General features: G+C 57.5%; 8 protein-coding genes across 8 annotated transcripts; 3 read left to right on the top strand and 5 right to left on the bottom strand.

Moving 5' to 3' along the window:
• Nucleotides 1-329: 329 nt before the first annotated feature.
• On the top strand, nt 330-3,329 carry BCV69DRAFT_283745 (alpha-isopropylmalate isomerase). Its single transcript, XM_025492812.1, has one exon. The coding sequence runs from the start codon at nt 512-514 to the stop codon at nt 2,843-2,845; it is 2,334 nt and encodes a 777-aa protein (XP_025346788.1). The 5' UTR covers nt 330-511; the 3' UTR covers nt 2,846-3,329.
• BCV69DRAFT_26937 (hypothetical protein) lies at nt 2,663-4,029 on the bottom strand. The gene has a single exon (XM_025490892.1). It carries the CDS (start codon nt 3,996-3,998, stop codon nt 3,120-3,122), a length of 879 nt encoding a protein of 292 aa, XP_025346787.1. The 5' UTR covers nt 3,999-4,029; the 3' UTR covers nt 2,663-3,119.
• A 1,555-nt stretch (nt 4,030-5,584) lies between these two features.
• BCV69DRAFT_283744 (hypothetical protein) lies at nt 5,585-6,535 on the bottom strand. The gene is made up of 2 exons (XM_025492811.1): nt 6,129-6,535; nt 5,585-6,027 (listed from the first exon to the last, which is right to left on the bottom strand). Exons 1-2 carry the CDS (start codon nt 6,502-6,504, stop codon nt 5,807-5,809), a joined length of 597 nt encoding a protein of 198 aa, XP_025346786.1. The 5' UTR covers nt 6,505-6,535; the 3' UTR covers nt 5,585-5,806.
• A 476-nt stretch (nt 6,536-7,011) lies between these two features.
• On the top strand, nt 7,012-7,934 carry BCV69DRAFT_271504 (trimeric LpxA-like protein; the record flags this gene model as incomplete). Its single annotated transcript, XM_025490953.1, has 3 exons — nt 7,012-7,367; nt 7,457-7,571; nt 7,674-7,934. 3 exons carry the CDS (start codon nt 7,012-7,014, stop codon nt 7,932-7,934), a joined length of 732 nt encoding a protein of 243 aa, XP_025346785.1.
• A 76-nt stretch (nt 7,935-8,010) lies between these two features.
• Nucleotides 8,011-10,026, bottom strand: BCV69DRAFT_283742 (PIN domain-like protein). The gene is made up of 7 exons (XM_025492810.1): nt 9,907-10,026; nt 9,503-9,780; nt 9,248-9,421; nt 9,108-9,158; nt 8,605-9,027; nt 8,365-8,513; nt 8,011-8,274 (listed from the first exon to the last, which is right to left on the bottom strand). The coding sequence occupies exons 1-7, from the start codon at nt 9,917-9,919 to the stop codon at nt 8,175-8,177; spliced, it is 1,188 nt and encodes a 395-aa protein (XP_025346784.1). The 5' UTR covers nt 9,920-10,026; the 3' UTR covers nt 8,011-8,174.
• Nucleotides 10,027-10,503: 477 nt separating this feature from the next.
• Nucleotides 10,504-11,560, bottom strand: BCV69DRAFT_283740 (synaptobrevin). Its single transcript, XM_025492809.1, has 3 exons — nt 11,257-11,560; nt 10,644-10,894; nt 10,504-10,557 (listed from the first exon to the last, which is right to left on the bottom strand). Exons 1-2 carry the CDS (start codon nt 11,456-11,458, stop codon nt 10,812-10,814), a joined length of 285 nt encoding a protein of 94 aa, XP_025346783.1. The 5' UTR covers nt 11,459-11,560; the 3' UTR covers nt 10,504-10,557; nt 10,644-10,811.
• Nucleotides 11,561-12,839: 1,279 nt separating this feature from the next.
• Nucleotides 12,840-15,269, top strand: BCV69DRAFT_299936 (hypothetical protein; the record flags this gene model as incomplete). Its single annotated transcript, XM_025494395.1, has 7 exons — nt 12,840-13,140; nt 13,205-13,251; nt 13,331-13,450; nt 13,529-13,542; nt 13,614-13,926; nt 14,004-14,957; nt 15,039-15,269. 7 exons carry the CDS (start codon nt 12,840-12,842, stop codon nt 15,267-15,269), a joined length of 1,980 nt encoding a protein of 659 aa, XP_025346782.1.
• A 60-nt stretch (nt 15,270-15,329) lies between these two features.
• On the bottom strand, nt 15,330-18,909 carry BCV69DRAFT_283737 (hypothetical protein). Its single transcript, XM_025492808.1, has one exon. The coding sequence runs from the start codon at nt 18,503-18,505 to the stop codon at nt 15,515-15,517; it is 2,991 nt and encodes a 996-aa protein (XP_025346781.1). The 5' UTR covers nt 18,506-18,909; the 3' UTR covers nt 15,330-15,514.
• Nucleotides 18,910-19,076: the final 167 nt, after the last annotated feature.

Genomic DNA, 19,076 nt, shown 5'->3' with positions numbered 1-19,076 from the left:
GAGGGTTTTTTATGAAGAGGTCCTACGGCGTACCTTCTCCTTGATTTGCGAGCTATCGTTCAGCATGAAGTCTGTCGGCGGCAGTAGAGTAGACGTCTTTATGACTCGCCATACGCTCGGAACTTTCTCCCGAGCGTAAATCTGCTTCTGCTGATGCCTGCTTACTGGGCTTCGGCAGTCCTTTGTGCGTACGATGGCCGAGGCGGGTTTGAGGGCAATTCCGTTCAAGTCCACTGCGCGCGCACCTCGGCCTTCGGGCGCCTCTGCCGATCAGGGCGGGCGCGAGTCACAGAGGCCGGCACAGAAGAAGGTGAGGCAGCCAAAGGGCCATTTCAAATCTCATTTTGGGCAGACTCTGTAGTCCATCACCATCTAACCAATACCACCATCACTGCCAGCTGCCTTTCGCATCGATCAGCTGGACGCATATCTACCCTCACTCAGTGCCATCGTTGCGCGCCCATCGACCCTCCCCCGGTGCATACCTCCACCGCTTGCACTCTCTGCGGCCATGGCCACCTCAACCTCGCAGCCGCGAACCCTCTACCAGAAGATCTTCGACAGCCACATCGTCGACGAGCAAGATGACGGCACATGTCTGATGTACATCGACCGACACCTGGTCCACGAAGTCACCTCGCCCCAAGCTTTCGAAGGTCTGCGCAACACCAACAGGCGCGTACGCCGTACCGACTGCACCCTCGCCACCGTGGACCACAACATCCCCACCATCTCACGCAAGGCGTACAAGGAGACCAAGTCCTTCGTCGACGAGGCCGACTCGCGGACGCAATGTTTGACCCTCGAGGACAATGTCAAGGAGTTTGGTCTGACCTTCTTCGGTCTCTCTGACAACCGACAGGGAATCGTGCACATCATCGGCCCCGAGCAGGGATTCACCATTCCCGGCGCTACCATTGTCTGCGGAGACTCCCACACCTCAACACATGGAGCTTTCGGAGCTCTCGCATTCGGTATCGGTACATCGGAGGTCGAGCACGTCCTAGCCACTCAGACCATCCTGCAGAAGAGGGCAAAGAACATGCGGATCCAGGTGGACGGAGAGCTGGGACCCGGCGTTACATCGAAGGATATTATCCTCCACGTCATCGGTATCATCGGTACCGCTGGAGGAACAGGTAGCGTAGTCGAGTTCTGCGGAACTGCCATCGAGAAGCTGTCAATGGAGGCCAGGATGTCTATTTGCAACATGTCCATCGAGGCAGGCGCCCGTGCTGGTCTCATTGCCCCAGACGAGATCACCTACGAGTACATGAAGGGAAGGCCCCTGGCTCCCAAGGAGGGCAAGGCCTGGGATGACGCCGTGCGATTCTGGAAGACTCTGCCTTCGGACGCGGGAGCCAAGTACGACGTCGTTGTGAATGTCGATGCCAAGGACATCCCACCTACCATCACATGGGGTACCTCGCCTCAGGACACCGTGGCCATCACTGGCAAGGTACCTGACCCCAAGGAGGCAAAGGACGAGAAGCGAGCTGCCTCCATCACTCGTTCCCTGGAGTACATGGGCCTCACGGCAGGTACACCCATGGAGGAGATCAAGCTGGACAAGGTCTTCATCGGTTCTTGCACCAATGCTCGAATCGAGGATCTCAGGGCAGCAGCCAAGATCCTGTACGGCCGCAAGATCGCTCCTCACATCTACGGTATGCTCGTACCCGGCTCTGGTCTAGTGAAGCGACAGGCTGAGGCAGAGGGTCTGGACAAGATCTTCACTGCTGCCGGCTTCGACTGGAGGGAAGCCGGTTGCTCAATGTGTCTTGGTATGAACCCTGACCAGCTCTCGCCCGGAGAGCGATGTGCCTCTACATCGAACAGGAACTTCGAGGGCAGGCAGGGAGCAGGTGGTAGGACGCACTTGATGTCGCCTGCCATGGCAGCCGCTTGCGCCATCACTGGTTACCTGACCGACGTGAGGAAGATCGTCGCCGGTACCGAAAACAAGGTTGGCCCCTCTGCCAATGCTCCCGCCTACGAGGTGCAGATCACCGACTCCAAGGCCTATCTTGGTGAGCTGCCAATGGCCGCTCCTGCTCCGCAAGAGCCCGCCAAGGCAACGACTGACGAGGACACGATCCGCGACGTACCTGCCTCGACTACTGCCACCTCTGGCGGCGGAATGGAGAAGTTCACCGTCCTCAAGGGCATTGCCGCCCCTCTGGATCGTGCCAACATCGACACTGACTTGATCATCCCCAAGCAATTCTTGAAGACGATTAAGCGCACTGGTCTGGGCTCGGCCTTCATGTGGCCCATGAGGTACGACACCAAGACAGGTGAGCCCCTGCCAGACTTTGTCCTCAACAAAGCTCCTTGGAACAAGGCCAAGATCATCGTCTCTCGCGACAATTGGGGTTGTGGTTCCAGCCGAGAGCACGCCGCCTGGGCCATGCTCGACTTTGGTGTCCGAGCCGTCGTCGTCCCTTCGATTGCCGATATCCATGCTACGAACATTTCCAAGAACGGCATCGTTGCTGCCATCCTGCAGCCCGAGGAGGTGGACCAGGTGATGCAGGCGGCCAAGGCCGGAGAGGAGGTGAGCGTCTCCCTTGAGGAGATGAAGGTGACGCTGGAGAACGGCGCAAGCTTCTCCTTTGAGATGAACTCTTTCACCAGGCACTGCCTCATTAACGGACTTGACGACATCGACCTCACAATGGAGAAGGCGGACCGCATCTCTGAGTTTGAGGTAAAGAGGAGCGCAGAGACGCCCTGGCTGGACGGCTTCGGCTACACAAAGGCGGGAGTTGTTGGTGGGAAGCTGGAGCCTTTGATGGACAAGGCAAAGAAGAGCGTCAACAAGGTCGCCGGTACCGACTGGTAGGCGGGTGTGGAGGTGAAGTCACAGGAAGACAAGGAGCTGGAGGAAGCAGGCAGGAAGCAGGCTTGTGGGATTAGCAGATGTACTACCTTACATACAAAAAGAAGCGCTGTTCGAATCCGATTTCGAGTGTAGCGAAATTTGAAGACTTGCTTGCCTTCTCATCTTTGACGTCGTGTTGGAAGTGGTATTGAGCCCATGAGTCTATAGAATGTTTGAACAATGACGATGACCTTTGAGCTTCTCTCTCGCACTCTCTCCTCGCCACCACCTCACCTCACCTCGCTCCTCCTCCTGCTCCTCCCGCTCCGCTCATCTGTGCCCAACACTCCTCCACTGCCCTCTTCTGTGCTGCCCTGCCTAGCAATTCCTCCTTGCACCACTCTCTCCAAACCCCCGCCACCTCTTCCTTTCGCGCGGCCAACAATCCCAATTCCTCCCACATTGCTGCCCTCACCCTCTCGCGTCGTTGCAGCAGTCGCTCAATCTGTAGCGAGTCTGTGCGGAGCGTTTCTTCCACTTTGGCCACATCGGCATGAAAGGTGGGTGGACGTTGTGCAGGTGCGACGGCATTGAGTGCTGCGAGCTTGGCGCGTGTAGAGGCGACTTGGGACTTGAGAGACGGGACATTGTCCCCTGCTAGGGCTACGTGCCGGGCGAGGAGATCGCGCCAGGAGAGCCAGAGGTCCCGCTGGGTCTTGAGACCCTCGAGGGCGTGCAGGGTCAGGGAGCGAGAGCGGACGGTGCAGAGGTCGGAAAAGTCGCGGTGGAGGGAGGAGGCTAGAGCGGAGGAGCTTGAGGAGGAGATGATGGCAGGTGAGGAGGAAGAGATGGGAGGTGAAGTACTGCGACCTGGCCCAACCCCTGCACCTGCACTTGCACCTGCACCTGCACCGCCGCCTTGACTGATTGCGTCGATGAGACTTCCCAGACGAGCATAATCCCCACCTTGACTCTCGATGCGCTTGGCGATGCGCTCAAAGAGGGTACAGAGGGTGCTCCATCGATCCACCATCGTGGGCGTCTGCGTCGTCGTCAGATCCAACTTGGTCGACAGGTCGCGAGGGACAGTCACTAGCGCCGTCGACGGTGGGAGGGCGATGGTCGACTCTTCCTCGAGAGAGATGTTAGGGTGGGAGAGCTTGTACTCAGACATGGCCTGCGAATGGAGGCGAGGTAGGGGAATAAAGATGGTCAGAAGTGGTAATCGGTAAAAGGCCTAGAGAGCTGAATCACGACTCACCTGCTTGTCAGAGAGAAAAATCTGCACAATATCATCCGCTGATAGCACCGGGTGAGAGCTGGAGCGAAGCAGCATATTGGAGAAACAGTCAATGTCATACCACAGAAGCAGACCATTCTCGCCTGCTGTCCTTCACTCACACAACAGCGCGCAAGTACCGCTGCAGTCCCCTCCTCCTCTTCTCAATGAATGCATCGCTTAAGTTCCTTCCACCTACGGGTATACTAAGCCTCTTGGGTGGGAGAACAGGTACCAGTCTAAAGGGATACCTCCTCAGCAGGATGTCGTTCAACCAGACAAAGTCCGAGTACCGCCGCACGACTGTGGTGTTGGCACTGGAGGCAGAGGCGTATGCGAGAGACGAGGGGAGGGGAGGAGCAGTGTACGCTGAAGCGCCTGGGCGGGAGGAGGAGGAGGACGACGACTGCAGGCGCGTCTTCCTCGTGGTGTCCAGCAGCCGAGCAGAAGAGGCACTGAGGTCATCTGCTTCATCACCGTTGGAAATGGGTCGTCGAATGACATTGTAGGAGTTGTACTTGAAGATGAGCCCCTCTACGTCGGGGCGTAGCTCTACTGCTACCCACGAGGAAGGGCCAGGTGGGGAGCGGGGCGCAGGAGGGGGCCGATTGAAGTTTTGCTCATCTTCGTCTTCGTCGTGATTGCCATAGGAAGAGGACGTAAAGCCACCCCTGATGGCAGAGGATGTGTTGGAAGGCGCTGTACCTGCAGCGGGGGAGCGATTGATGCCCCAAGCCGAGGAAGGCTGTGAGTTGTTTGCTGCCCAGGGGTCAAGTGAGGAGGAAGTCTTGCTTGGAGGAGCAAAGGAGGAGGAAGGAGTGCTACGGTGCTGCCTCTGCTGCTGCTGATCCTGCTGCGAAGTGGTGGTACTGTGTGTGCTGCGAGGCATCTCGTCTGATCCTCTAGACTTTCTCGCCATTCCACCCATGCCTGCTGCGCCACTGTCGTCCTCATCACTGAAAGCCGGCGGAGGCGGGGAATATGGAGCAGCACCACCACCGCCACCAGCACCATTGTATGCATTGGAGCCATCCCGATCATCGTCATCGTTGATGGAATACCCAACATTCTCTAGGGGCTGGCGAGGGTCTTGAGTCATGGCGTGCGAAGGGGCGGGGGTATCGCCCTTGGCTGCCCATGGATCTTCCTCGTCTTCGTCTGATGCGCAAAAGGTCGAGATGGGACGCGAAGAGGAGGCCGAGCTGAGGTGTGGATGGGACAAGACTGTCATCGTGAGAGGAGGTGAGGTGAGGGTGAGGGTGAGGGCCCAATCTACTCTACGATGGCTGCTCAGGGGCGTGTGATCAATGGCGGTGAGGCAGAATGATGCAGCTTGGTAGCCCCGCCTTTGCCATGAATCCCACGGAAAGAGGACCAAAGTGGAGATCCGAGCACTTCCCCCTCGCTTCCCGCCCCCACGCCCGCCTGAGCAGAGGGAGGGAGGATCGCCGAACAGATAACGTACGCTTTGCACAGAAACAGAGTGAGATCCTCTTTGGTATGGACACAATTGTACTTGGGAAAGGCGACGAATGAGAAGAGCGGAACATGGCGTCGCGAGACACCTGGAGAGCCAAGATGACAACATACATCAGCGGAGCGAGCATACGAGAAGCGAGGACAAGACGACAACTTGCGGTGGGCGGTCGGCACGCCAATAGGCCCTATCATCACCGAATCGTTGCACTGCCCACTTCTCCCGCTCAGATCCCCGTACCGGCCAGACAATTCTCCCTATACTCTGCCCTCAGCCTCCCCTCTTTTGTGTTGAGAATCTCATACACCTCCACCGGCGGCTCCTCGCCCAACTCTTTCGCCCTGGTCCATCGCTCCAGCCGTGTGAGTCCAAGACAGGGGCCATAGGCTGGGTCTAGGTCAAAGGTGCGCAGGATGTGGTGGATCTTGTTTTGGCCAGCGGCATGGACTGCGAGGCGGGGGGGCAGGGGGAGCAGAGGGATGACAGACTTTGTCAGTACTTATGCTCTGAGCATCATGTCATACCGTTGATCTTCTGCTACAACTCACTAGCTCCCACTTTTCCCAACTTCTCTTGCTGCACCACCTTCCAAATACCATTGTAGCTCCTATCATCCACATCCAAATCAGGCAGATCCCTCGCCTCGTCTTCCTCCTTTTTACTCAGCGGCCTCTCCTCCTTCTTCTCCGGGGAAGCACTCCTCTCTACAATGACACTGGATGATCGAGGTGCTGCTGCCGAGTCCTTCAACGAGGGCTTGGTCAGCGACGAGGAGCGAGAGCCGGGTTTGCTTCCGGGAGCTGAGAAGGGGGATGAGGCCGACTTTGACCCAGTGGCTCTGAATGCAGAGGAGATGGAGGAAGTCGTCTTGCGAGACGAGGCCGATGTGGAGGCACTCGTCGAGCCAGATTTCCTTGGCGGCATGTTGAGGGAAGATTATGAAGTGTGCGAGGAGGGCAAGGAACAAAGATCGGTAGAAGGTCTGTCTGTGTTTACTAGAATCTACTTGACCGCAAGAGGGGGCTGATTCAGCAATGGGAGAGGTCGCTCGGAAGTGCAATTGGTCGTAGATGTACGCCACTTGTGCGATGATGTGTTCGTCACGATTGCTCGAGCAGACTTAGTCGCCAATGGACGATTGGTTGGTTGCGTGCGATGGATGGTCAGCAGGAGAGAGATGATCACTGCACCTTCGGCCTGTCTGCCCCCCGCCGGAAAGGGAGACGGGAGAGGCAGAGGCAGGGCGGGGCGGACTGATGACGCAGGGCCAGAAGCCAGAGTCGAGGCACGGAAAGACAAAGCGGAAAGGGAGGCGCGTCAAAGTGAGAAAGAGGAGCACAGACAGGCAAGGCGGGATACCAAGGCGAGGACACTTGGCTACATGGTCCTCTCTGGTAACTCTGGCCCCAACTGCCCCTCGTCTCGCCCAGGATGGACCTCACCTCCCTCAATGGGCACATTGTCCCCTACGACCCCGCGCAGTACCTCTACACCACCAACAGCCACAACAAGGTCTCTCGTCAGGCCAAGATCGTCGGCTCAGCCAACATCATGCTTGGCGGCAAGGTCATCATCCACCCTCGAGCTGTTATTCGTGGAGATCTCGCAAGAGCCGTCAGAGTCGCTAGCTCTACCACTGCGGCGACTGCAAGCGTTTCAGGAGGGACAGGAGAGGGAAGTGGTCAGCCTGAGTCAAAGGGAGTGGAGAGAATCGTGATCAGTACGGGAAGATATTGCGTCATTGGCGAGGGAGTGGTGCTTCGCCCTCCCTGGAGGGTCTACAAGGGGTGAGTCGGTCAGCTAAACGGACCGGCAATGAGGGGGTGCATGGCACATGATCCAGGTCTCTTGAGCTGACACGTACTCTGCCCGGCAGCGTCTTCTCCTATTATCCATCCAAGACGGGAGACTTTGTCCACATCGGAGCCAACAGCGTCGTAGAGTCCCAGCAGCTCGGCAGCCACATCGACATCGGCAAGGACTGCATAATCGTGAGTGTCACACAACCCCTCTTCTGCCTGCCATTTGTCCCCTCATCGGCATCCACTAACCTACTCGTTCTGTCCTTCTTGCCCCGCTCGCCCACACAACAGGGTCGCTACGTGGTGATAAAGGACAGTGTCCGCCTCCTAGACGGGTCCGTCGTCCCGTCCAATGCGACGATCCCCTCTGGCCAGATCTGGGGTGGTAATCCAGCCAGACCACTTGCCCAATTACCCGAGGATTGGGCGGAAATGCATCAGGAAAGGTGTAGAGATTACTACTCTCGTTTTAGACCTAGAGCGGGGCCAACGGGGGGAGCGACAGCGGCCGCTTCGAGTGGGGCGGCGGGTTCGACGGCTAGGAGGGAGTGAATAGGGAGAAGACGACAGACTCATCATCTATATACCACCACGCCATAGACGACGATATACCACAAAGTTTACGCAGCACACACGATGTTTGATGGATACCCTCGTCCCTTTTCAAAAGAGGACAATCTGAGCTATAGTACATTGACGGGGTGAGATTGTGCTCCTGGACACTCGCAAGAGGCGGGACCGACAGTTGTGCTTTTCCCTCTGCCATCCCCCTACCACCTTCAAGGTGCGCCTTTACTTCTTCTTCTTGGCTGGAGCGCCCTTTGCACCCTTGCCCGCCTTGGGCTTCTCTTCCTCTGCTTTACGCTTTGCAGACGCAGCTCCCCCAGCGGGCCTGCGAGCACAAGGACGAGGAAGATGGTCGGGGAAAGTTCAGTCAGTACTTGTGTTCTTCCTCTCTGACGATGCTTTCAGCGCTACTCACTTGAAGAAGCCGTCGAGGCGACCTTGCTGCTTCTGCCCAAGGGCCTTGGAAAGCTTGTCCGCACCCTTTCGCACTCGGTCTTCGCTGAACCCCTTGTCTGTGCAGAGGAACTTTACCAGACCTTCCACATCAGGTTGCTCCCACTTGAGCTGTGGAACGTAAAGGGAGTTCAGAAGCAAGTTCAGTTCAGCGGATGTAGACGGACGAAGACGAGTACCCTACTCGTGCGCGATTGCTCACCTCCATGTCATCTGCTTTCACAACATCTGGGTGCTTGAAGATCTCCCTAGCCTCCTTGTACGGCCACAGCTCGGGAAAAGTCACACCTCTGGCCTTGTCCTTTCCCTTCTTCTCTGCTTCTTTCCTCTTCTCCTCTTCCCTCTCCTCGAGGTGCTCCTTGACAGCTTCAATACTTCCATATTCCTTGATCAGCTTAAAGGCCGTCTTAGGCCCAATGCCCTTGACCGGTTCCATGTAGTCGCAGCCGAGCAGGATGCAGAGGTCGATGAATTGATCCATTGTGAGACCCATGCCTTCAAGAGCCGACTGCAGGTGGACCTCATGCACGGGCATCTTCTTTTGCTCAGAGAAGGTGAGATGCTTGAGAAGGATCGGCGAAGCAAAAGTCAAGGTATCCATGTCTTCCGAGCCAGCGGCATAGACCTAGAAGGAGGGTGGCAGAGTGGCCATGAGCTCTCCATGAGACTTCTCGCCTGACCTCTTCCGTTGTTGCGTCTACTCACTTTGCCAGCCCTGCATAGCTCCGCACATTGAGCCTCGGCTTCGGATGGTGACTGACAAGAGCGCCAGGAAGAAAGGAAGTATCTTCAGCCCTACAAGCCAAGCCCATTGACATTGTCACACTGCCTTTGACTCTACTCACTGTCACGCAGGGAATGCCCATGAGCTTCAAGAGCTGCCGCACCTCTTCGTTGTGCTGCCTAGTGGGTCTCACTTGACGTCTGGCCAGCTGATCCAGCCTCTCATTGTCTGCAATGTCCTTTTCCTCTTCTTCTTCCTCTCGAGCTTCTTCTCGCTTGCCAAAGCGACCTTCGAGCTGAAGGTAGTGAGAAGGACACAGGAGACATTAGCAAGCGCAACAAGGGGTTGGGGCAGAGCTCGTCCTCTCCCTACTCACCACTTTCTTCTTGAGATCCGGCGGTTGTCCATCAAAGACGTACATCGGCTTCATCCCATGCTCAATCATCCGCAGCGTACGGTAAAAGAATCCCATTAGATGACTGGTCGTCTCTCCACTCTCATTCATTAGCTGCTGTCCATCCCCCTGTCGTACAGCAATGAGGAATTGGTACAAGCTCATAGAGGCGTCGATTGCGACTTTGCGACCGAAGAAGGACTTGATGTCGTGGTGCTTGATCGCTTCGGGCGCTTCATCGGTGATGAGCGAGGTCAGGCCTGACGAGAGGAAGAGGGAGGTGGGAGCAGGCATACGTGGGCGAGGTCAGCAAGGGGACGAGGGCAGGCCCGACTGCAGCGGCTCCGAAGCTCGAACACGCCCTCGAAGGCGTGCCAGTAGCTCACCTTTGATACCCATGATGCCAAAAGTCGCAGTGTGTGATGGGATGGGCCAGGGGTACAAGCAACACAGATGTTCGAGCTTGCGACGGTGGAGTAGGAGTTGCACGACACGGCAAAGGAAAGAGCGCCAGTCTTGCCTTCGCGCCTCGTTTACGCGAGGCAATTTCCACTTTGCACCAAAAGTGGAGAAGTGCAGGCAAAGGCCAGGCGCAGAGAGAGGCCTATCACGCTCGACCATGGCCCACAGAGCCTCACGCAACCCCTTGTGCAGCCTCACCAGAAGGCTGCAGTCAGCGAAGAGCACACAGCACTTGTATGCAAAGCACAATCCCTCCAACAATGCATCAGGCTTGCACCGTAAAAAAGAAGCGAGCTATGTATAAGCAGGGCGCACTCGAAATAGGGAATCACTACGAGGTGTCGTCGGGAGCAGCGCGGGCACTAAGGGATACGACCAAGGCAATGTCCTCAGCGTGGACAGTAGAAACAGGTAGCTCGGGAAGAGATGGCTAGCTCGAAAGGTACTCGACTCGACAGCACAGGGCGACATCACTGATTTACGAACATCGCACGCAGTTTTTGCAGCCCTGGGCTTGAGGCGACACCGTCAGCAGGAGAGGCTGCTTTAGTTGCTGGCCTTGACCGCGATAGGGACTGTGCAAGGCGCAAAGGCAATGGCCACCATCGATCAATAAGTCTGCCGAGGTACGCGATGCGAAGGGCCTCGCTCTCGCACTCACTGATGATGACACAGAGCAGAATGAAGATACCGATGATGATGATGATGCGCATCCTGAGGAAGAGAGCAGGGCACAAGATGGGCAAGTAGGTAAGCATAGATTCGAGAAAGGATGACTGGCATTGGCCTTAGAGTGATCTCAGGCGCAGCTTCACACGCCTACAGATACTCACTTCATGTCCTTCCACCACATCTGCTTGCGGACCCTGTTGGCTCCCCTCCTGAAGCCTTGAGCGGATACCGCCAAGTTGTCTGAGAGCGCGCGTGGCGAGAAGGGAAAGGAAGTGGTCAGCACGTTGTGTACCACAGCCAAGGTGACGCTGGTGTCTGATCGGATGGATGGTCTGCCCTGTCACGGGCCGCTGAATGAGCTGGAGCAATCCTTGCCGCCCTCGCGTCGTGCAGTATCGACGCAGCGATGTTTCGAATACTTGCTCAAGGGTCGCAGTGTGACATGCCGAGCGATGATCCCGTGGCCTGCGTTCCCAGCGACAGACAGGATTGCCCTGCCCTTGTCCCCTGCCGCTCTTCATAGCTTCTTGACGTCCCACATCCTGCCTCCTGTCGCACGAACCCTCCCATCGCACTATGCTCCTCTCCTCACTGTGACTCACCAGTCTTGCCCTGCAGGTCATTGAGGTTCTCTCCCCTCTCATTGACCTTTTGAATATTGTCCCTCATCACTCCCACGGTCTCATCAATCTGAGCCTGGATATGAGCCGTCTTGTTGTTACCCGCCGCAGATGAGCTTCCTCCAGCAGCATGTCCGCCGCCTGGGGTATAAGGGTCGTAGCCTGATTCGTAGTTGGAAGACATTTCGATAAGAGCGGAGGTTTTGGGTGGTTTTGGGTGAGAGAAGTTAAGCTACTGAGAATGGGATGAAGTAGTGGGTTGCTCTAGTAGCAGAGAGGCTGTAGGCGTGTCGAGGTCGTCAAGGGTCTTGTGCGATGCGCTACGATACGATACGTTCGAGGTGACGGTCAGGAACGGAGACTGGCCAGGAATAGCAGGGCAGGGCGTTGGAGATGGGATGCGACGGGATGGCGGTGGATGGCGCACCTGAGCCGAGTGAACCTTGCCTGTGCCTGTGCTTGGCCGCCATCCGTCCCGATGCGCCCCTTTGGCGGTGGCTGAGCTGTGGACGTGGGCCTGATGCGCGCGCGCTCCTCCCCTCGCTCCCTGCCTCTCCAGCCGAGCGGGGAATCAATGCACGCCTCGAGTCCGGCAGCATCCAAAGCAGGGCAACGACGCGGGCAAGGGAGAAGGAGCAGCTTTATCGTGAGGGGGGGAGGCTCCCTCTCCTGACCTCCTTTGCGGGGTCGAGGGATATCGATAGACCCTTGGAGGGGGAGCAGGGCCCCGGATGGGACGGCGCAGTACTTAGCTTGCTAGGGACGGTGCGCAACATACCACCGAAGGTAGACCTTGCAAAACCACTCCTCGCAGCCAGCGCCTGGCACCGCTCTACTTCTCCGACCGCTCCAGCTGCATCGGCCGTCTCGAGGACCAGAAGGGAGGCAGGGATGAAACGAACGAACCATCGAACCACGGTCGAGGTCTTGCCTGCCCATCACCCTGCTTCCAAGCCATCGCCATGCTTCAGAGGGCCTCCTCTCTGGCGTACCTGGGGGACGCAGCCCAGATGTGTGCCTAATGAGTTTAGTACGGCGGACGCGGCGGACCATAACGGCCCGAAAGATCCGAGTTCTGCCGGTCTTACTTGACTACACCATCTGAATGAGGCGAGTTGCCCAAGGAACAGTGTTCGCCAAGACTGACACTACGATCGCTCTTGTCCAGGTCTCCCTCGCCTCGTTCCTTGACCTCTGCCTCTCGCACCAGCTGAGGGCTTTTGCCCAGGGACGACGACCATCCCACTCGGCCATCCGTCCTGGATTAATTCCCTCACGAACCATCGGCGGTTGATGTCCCGCTCTACGGCCTGCGCTGGCTATTGCTAATCACTGAAGGGCCTGCCAGCACACACAGCTCCTGACTCTGCACCCCTGTCTACTCGCCCCCGGGGCGCACTGTCCCCTATCCCAGCAGAGTTTCCCGTCGGGCCGCCATCAGCTCATGACTGGGACCATCGGGCGGCAAGATGCCAGGACGTTGTTCCTTATATAAAGGAAGAAGGGGTGGAGTAAGCGGATGTACGGCTCCGTACCTTCTGCTCCCCATATACATCTCAAGAGCCATGGTAGAGCTCCTCTCCCTCGTCCTAGCCGTCTTGCTCGGCTTTGGCTGGGCAACAGCTGCTGTTCCCCACGCCATCAGACCTTACCAGACTAGCACAGCGCCTGTCATCGACTACAATGTCTCCCCCATACCCATCAGCTCTCACAAGGATTATGCACAGGTCTACCAGGGGCGCAGCGTCAAGAGGGCCAAGCTCATCGTCGAGGACGGAGAGGTGACCATTGCCGGAGTCACCACACCTGCTGCCCTCGTCAATGGCACTATGCCTGGACCGACGCTGAGGTTCACAGCTGGTGATGGTGAGTAAGCGGGGAGGAACATCTGTCATGAGGCACAAGCTCATTATCTACCTTTCCCCGGCAGTCGTCATTGTCAACGTGACCAATCTGATGCAAAACAGGAATACAACGGTGAGTGTGCCGTCATTGTAGCATCTACATAGTCTGTTTGCGTACCTGACGGATCCCCGCACTGTCTTCACCCCTCCAGATGCATTGGCACGGCGTCAGCCAGAGGCAGACACCCCGAGCCGATGGGACTTTGATGTCACAGTGGCCTATTGCACCCGGCAAATGGTTCGAGTACGAGATGCATCTCACAACGGAAGACGTGAGTACCTGGGGGAGATTGCGGCGAAGAGAACCCAGGCAAAGCTTACACCAGTCTCGATATCATGCGTCACTTCAGATCGGCACCCGCTTGTGAGTGTGTCAGTGGCCTGCACATCGCTGGGCAACTAGTCTGACTTGTCTGACGCTGCCTCTTCTACCAGTTACCACTCCCATGTCGGCTCGCAGGCCAACACAGTCGGAGGAGCCTTCATCGTAGACGAGCCTGCTGGTAACCCTTACAACTGGGATGAAGAACGCATCCTTGATGTCCTAGACTGGTGGCACAAGCCAGACGAGGAAATGACGAAGGGCCTCCTGGCTGAGAATTTCAAGTGGATCGGGTCGCCCAACATGACCTTGGTGAATGGCAAGGGGCTCACTGCTGACCTCAAAGGAGAGCCATATTACGTTGATGTAGACTATGAGAAGAAGTACTTTGTAAGGTGGATCGGGGGTCAAGGGCTGCAATACTACGTGAGTGGAGCGGTGATGAGGGCAGTCATCCTCTTGATTTGTCGATAGCTGACCTTCAAGCCCCTCCCGTGCGGCAGTCGATCGGCTTCTTGAACCACACACCCTCAATGATCGAAGTAGATGCAACATGGATCAAGGAGTACAAAGGCGACTCCGTCATCGAGCTCGGCCCAGGCAATAGAATCGGTCAGCTTCTGCGCACCAAGAGCGAAGATCAAGTGAAGAAAGATGGGCTCTCTGGCTGCTATGGTATCCGTCTCGAGTCGGGGTGGAGGAAGCCACCGACCAATGGCTGGGCCGTACTGCGCTACCCAGGTGGATGTCCAGGAGGGTTTACACCGCCCAATGCGAACAATTCCATCTCCCTGCTGAGAGAGGAACAGTTCGGCTGGATCACCAGCGAGCTGCAGCCCTTGAGAGACTACAGGGTCCTGCGTGACGACGAGGTCAGCCATACCTACATCGTCGACGCTCATCAAGTGAAGCTGCCCACCATGACGCCCAATGCTACAGGAAAGTTCCGCTGGAAGGGAGCCGAAGACTATACGTACGTAGAATCCTTCCCCAAGATCCCGTACATGATCCAACTCTACGGCGGGCTCAGGGACAGACCTTCCTACGAACGCGCAATGCACCCACCTGCTGGCATTCAGAAAGGGTACGACAGCGTCTCGCAGACGTTCGTCGCTCGCTCTTCATCGGTCATCGATGTGGTGATCCTGAACAACTCCTCCTTCGTGTCAAACAACACCGAAGTGCACGTCTGGCATTTCCACTCTTCCAAATTCCAACACGTCGCTTCTGGAGAAGGGGACTACTCGGCTGAAGCGCTGCGCAAGGCTAGAGAGGAAAAGGGATGGAAGACGCCCCTACCGAGCGATATGATCACCGTTTGGCCAGGGACTGGAGCGGGCTTCTACAACAAGACGATCCCGCAGGGAACCTCTGGCAGCTGGAGTCTATTCCGATATGAGGTCAGGGCGGACCAGAGTGGGATTTGGCCGCTGCACTGCCACATGGTGCCCCACTTAGTGAGTACTGAAGGCCGTGATGCGTAGCGACCCCTTCATTGCGTGAGCTGATCCTTCCCGTCCTTTCCGCTGTGTACGCAGGTCATGGGCATGGCAACGATCATCGCCATCGACCCGGAGCGCATCACCCCCACGCTCACCTTCTACGACGATCCCAACTACCTCTTGTTTGGACGCAACGTAAAGGCGCCTTATACGCGCATGGTAGAGCGGGCCAATGCGCGAGGGAAGGGAGAGTACGAGGGGAGGGGCAAGGATGCACAGGATGATGGAAGACAGATTAATGGTCAGGGAGAGGAGGAGCCGCACTGATACGAGCGGGACAGTCGAGCCCTGATGGACAGATCCTGAGTCACCTTCTTCTCCTTCTCCTTCCATAATGTATTGTTGAACGCAGGCGATGTGCACATGTGAGCGGCGGAAGTCGCAAATAGGAGAGAGTTGCAATCCCGATTGAGGGAACAGTCCTTCATTTGGAAAAACTGCAATTGTGAGAGCTGACAAATGCGCCTGAGCTCTGCTCTGTCCCTCTTTCCCCAGCCATCTCTACTACCCGCTCATCTATGTCTACCCCTCGCCTCCTCTTCCTCTGCCCCTGCCCCTGTCCCAGCCCCCGCCTCGGCCTCGGCCTCCTCTGCCCTCTCCTCCTCGAGTACGATATCGTAGCTTGGCGGCTCGTCCACGGGCGTAGCTGCTCCGCTTCCGGCCCTCGAACCACCAGGCATCTCCAGTACGACCGAGTCAAGCTCCGTGCCCATCGTCGAGGTAGGAGGGCGTGGCACGAGACCGGCACCTCCGCTAGGTCCCGCGGAGGAGGAGGACGGCTGAGCCCAAAGTGTTGAGGTGCGCGAGGAGCTACCGTTGAGGTTTGACCCGCCGACGAAACCAGTAGAGGAACTGGCGAAACTGTCCCTCGTCGTTGCACGAGCGAGACTTCCGGATCGCCCGGAGTGAACACTGGGGGATCGGGTTTCGCGTGAGCGTGTACGCGACACAAGAGAGGAGATGCCCGCGGTGTCTGCGCGGGACGTGGAGCGAGAGGCACTGCGACGCCTCCTCGATCCGGGTGATGCGCTACCATGGCCTCTGGATCTGCTCTCGCTACGGCTCGCCCTACTGCTGCGACTGGTGCTCCTCCTAGGGAGAATCTCTCCGATCTTGCCGTGAGAGCGAATACTCTCGATGGGAATGTCGTGATTTGCGCCTACGGGGATCATGGCCCTCTCGCGCGTCTCAAGGTCTTGCAGGGACAGACCACAAACGCAGTGATCATGTTCTGCGCCACCACGAGGACCAGCTGTGTTCGACCGCGGGGCACTGGAGGGGCCGGCTGAGGCTCCGTTGGCCGGCTGAGCACCAGTAGAATGATTGTTGTGAGCAGCGCTTCCGTCTGGCATGTGGGCAAGATCGTAAGGCAGGCCGTCGATAGTGGGACGAGCATCTGTGTTCTCTGCAGCAGGCGTATAGGCAGGCAGACTCGCCGCATCGAAGGCCACGCAGCAAGAAGGTAGCGTAATGGGCTGCCGTAGGGCGAAGACCTTGAGTTTTCGCGGTTGCGAAGGATCTTCGGACTCTCTTGAGTGGACTACCTCTACCACGAGCTGATGCGAAAAGCGGATGTCGGCTCTGGTTCCTCCGATCGTGGAGCTACGAATGGTATTATCGTCAGGCATTCGCGCTAGTCCCTGAACAGTCCAAGCAGAGTCTTCTCCATGAACCTTTGGGTCTCGGATCTGCCCATCCTCCTTCTTTCCATCTCCACTCGAGTACTGGTCTTCCTTGCGTGGAGGAACGTACCCTTTTTCGAAGAGCTTTTGACGTTGCGCTGGTACCACTTGCCTGCCCTTGCGCTTGGTTCGTAGCTCAATTGTTGTGTCTATAGAAATCCTGACTAGGTATACAATTAGATCCTTGGGTGGGATTGGCGAGTGAATGTCCAGCTGGAAGAGACCGCCGACTGAGATATTCTGTGAAGTGCAGGCGATCGACATGACGCCTACAGTGGGATGCACATCGTTGTAGAGGACGGTGAGAGGAGTGGGTCCACCTTCCATCGAAGGATTAGCCACAGGGAAGCAGTCCCTCCAGCCCTCAACGTTCGACTTGGCGCGGCCGGCTCCGTATGCTGTTGCCTTTACGACGTATCGCACCCTTCCAAAAGGCGATCTGGTGTACTCTGCAGAATTGGCCGGTATGATGAAGGCAAACTCAAATCCGTGCACTCCCTTTTCGAGGACGAGGCCGCCGCCGCCGCCGGCCCCAACATCTACCGTTGCTTCCATGCCTTCTGCGTCTTCGGCTTGCGAATCTCGAGGGGCCCTGCTCACGCTTGCTTCGCGAGCGCCGATGCCTCTTGCTCGACTGACACTGCGGCCGAACCTTGCCCAGCCTCCCAGCGACGATGAGCGTGTACTTGCCGAATCGTCGACCAGTCCGCGTGGTGGCACACTGCCGCCTGGGCCCCTCGACCCTTCTCTGCGCTTGGCGAGACCACCTCTACCGCGTTGACCTCCTGCAACGGCCGGTCCTGAGGGTGTTCCGAGACCAGATGCAATGTTGCTTGGAGGCTTGGGCTGTCTGAGGCCAAAGTCATCGTTGTTGGGGTGGCCCCAGCCGCCTTGGGAATGCTCGGCAGCTCTCACTCGCTCGACGTCGCGGCCAATGGAAAGCGAACCAGCTAGACGGTCGGAGAGTCTAGCTTCAGAGGTAGAACGAGAAGCGGCGGGCCGGCCTCGAGCATCGTTGAAGGCCTCTACTGTAGAATTCAGTCGATCGCCATGGGGAGAGTCATCTCGCGGGGTTGCCGGTGGAGAGGGCGGCAAGAGAGCAGGTGCTACGCTAGCATTTCGAGCAGCTGCAGAGTTCGAGGTGGAAGCGAAGCTGTCCAGCCGACGAGTGGGTGAAGTGGCTCGAGAAGCTACGGGAGACGTGGCCCTGGAATTGTTTCTAGAGTTGTTCCTAGATTTGCTGCCATTTCTACCCCGCGATACCGCCCTTGCAAAGACGGCTGCGACAGATGTGGAGCGGCCTGTCCTCTCGTCGTCTTCTTCTTCTTCAACCAGGCTCACATCCTCTGGACTGTCCTGGGCACCACTTTCCAGCGAGGGTCTCTGGCTTGGTCGTCTGTCGCTCGAAGGTCCTGGGCTGGAGCTCTGAGCTGCGGGCTGGTTGCTGGGATTGCGTAGTCTACTACTTGCAGGGACGGGTGTGCGACCTCTGCCGGCATATTTCTTGTCCGCATCGCCCTGAGCTCCGATCCTGACCTCCTTTTCGAGGAGTACGCTGTCTTCCCAGCTGACGGGTATTTGACCAGAGTTGGCGTCGAGTACGGCTACAGTCTGTAGGGCGCGGAGCTTTACCTTGATGCCGGAGATGTGCCTGGGAGAAGGGACGTAGAGCTCTACCAGGCCACGGACGAGGGAGTCGGTCTGATTTGGTGGGCTCTCGAGGTTATCAGTCTCCTCGCGATGGGGCGGGTAGATGAAGATTACGGACTGGAGGAGGTGCAGCCTGAGCTCACAGGGAGCATTGAGCAAGGCAGAGAACATGTCGTGATGTCAGGGCTGTGGGATGTCAAGTCATGGATGCTGGGGGAGATGAGGAAGATGGTATTGGTGGTATCCGATTGAGTACCGCCTGCCTGTCTTGCTTGCTTCGGCGATTGAGAAGGACACACGCACAGACGGACAGCCGATTCAATCACCACCCAGGGCCCGCCTCAGACATGAGCGGAACGGAGCGGAGATGCAGACCTCAGCCACCGAAGAAGATTGGCCATCAGCCGCCATGACCATCGCCACGTCCACTGCCCTTGCCCACGCCTCACTTCCACTTGGCCCTACGCTTGCTGCACCCGTGAGCTCCTCTTGCGTATGTTCAACGTCCCAGCACTCTTGGCATCACAACCAAGCACAGCGGCCAAGCCAAAGAAAGACAAGACAAGAAGGCCGTGGAAGCAGCGGGGAGCGACGAGGGCGTGCGCGTGTGCAAGGACGAATTTGATCGACGCAGGCCTGAGCGGGCAAGGCGAGGGAGACTGTGCCACTTCCGTGCGGGAATTTGAAATTGCACAGACTGCTACCCCCACCAACCACATTGCCGCACCTCTTCTTCCTCAGG

This window comes from Pseudomicrostroma glucosiphilum (genome assembly GCF_003144135.1).
Source record: "Pseudomicrostroma glucosiphilum strain MCA 4718 unplaced genomic scaffold BCV69scaffold_10, whole genome shotgun sequence".
NCBI classification, from domain to species: domain Eukaryota; kingdom Fungi; phylum Basidiomycota; class Exobasidiomycetes; order Microstromatales; family Microstromataceae; genus Microstroma; species Microstroma glucosiphilum.
The sequence above is the reverse complement of the archived record's forward strand: the minus strand, read 5'-3'. Positions and strand labels throughout refer to the sequence as shown.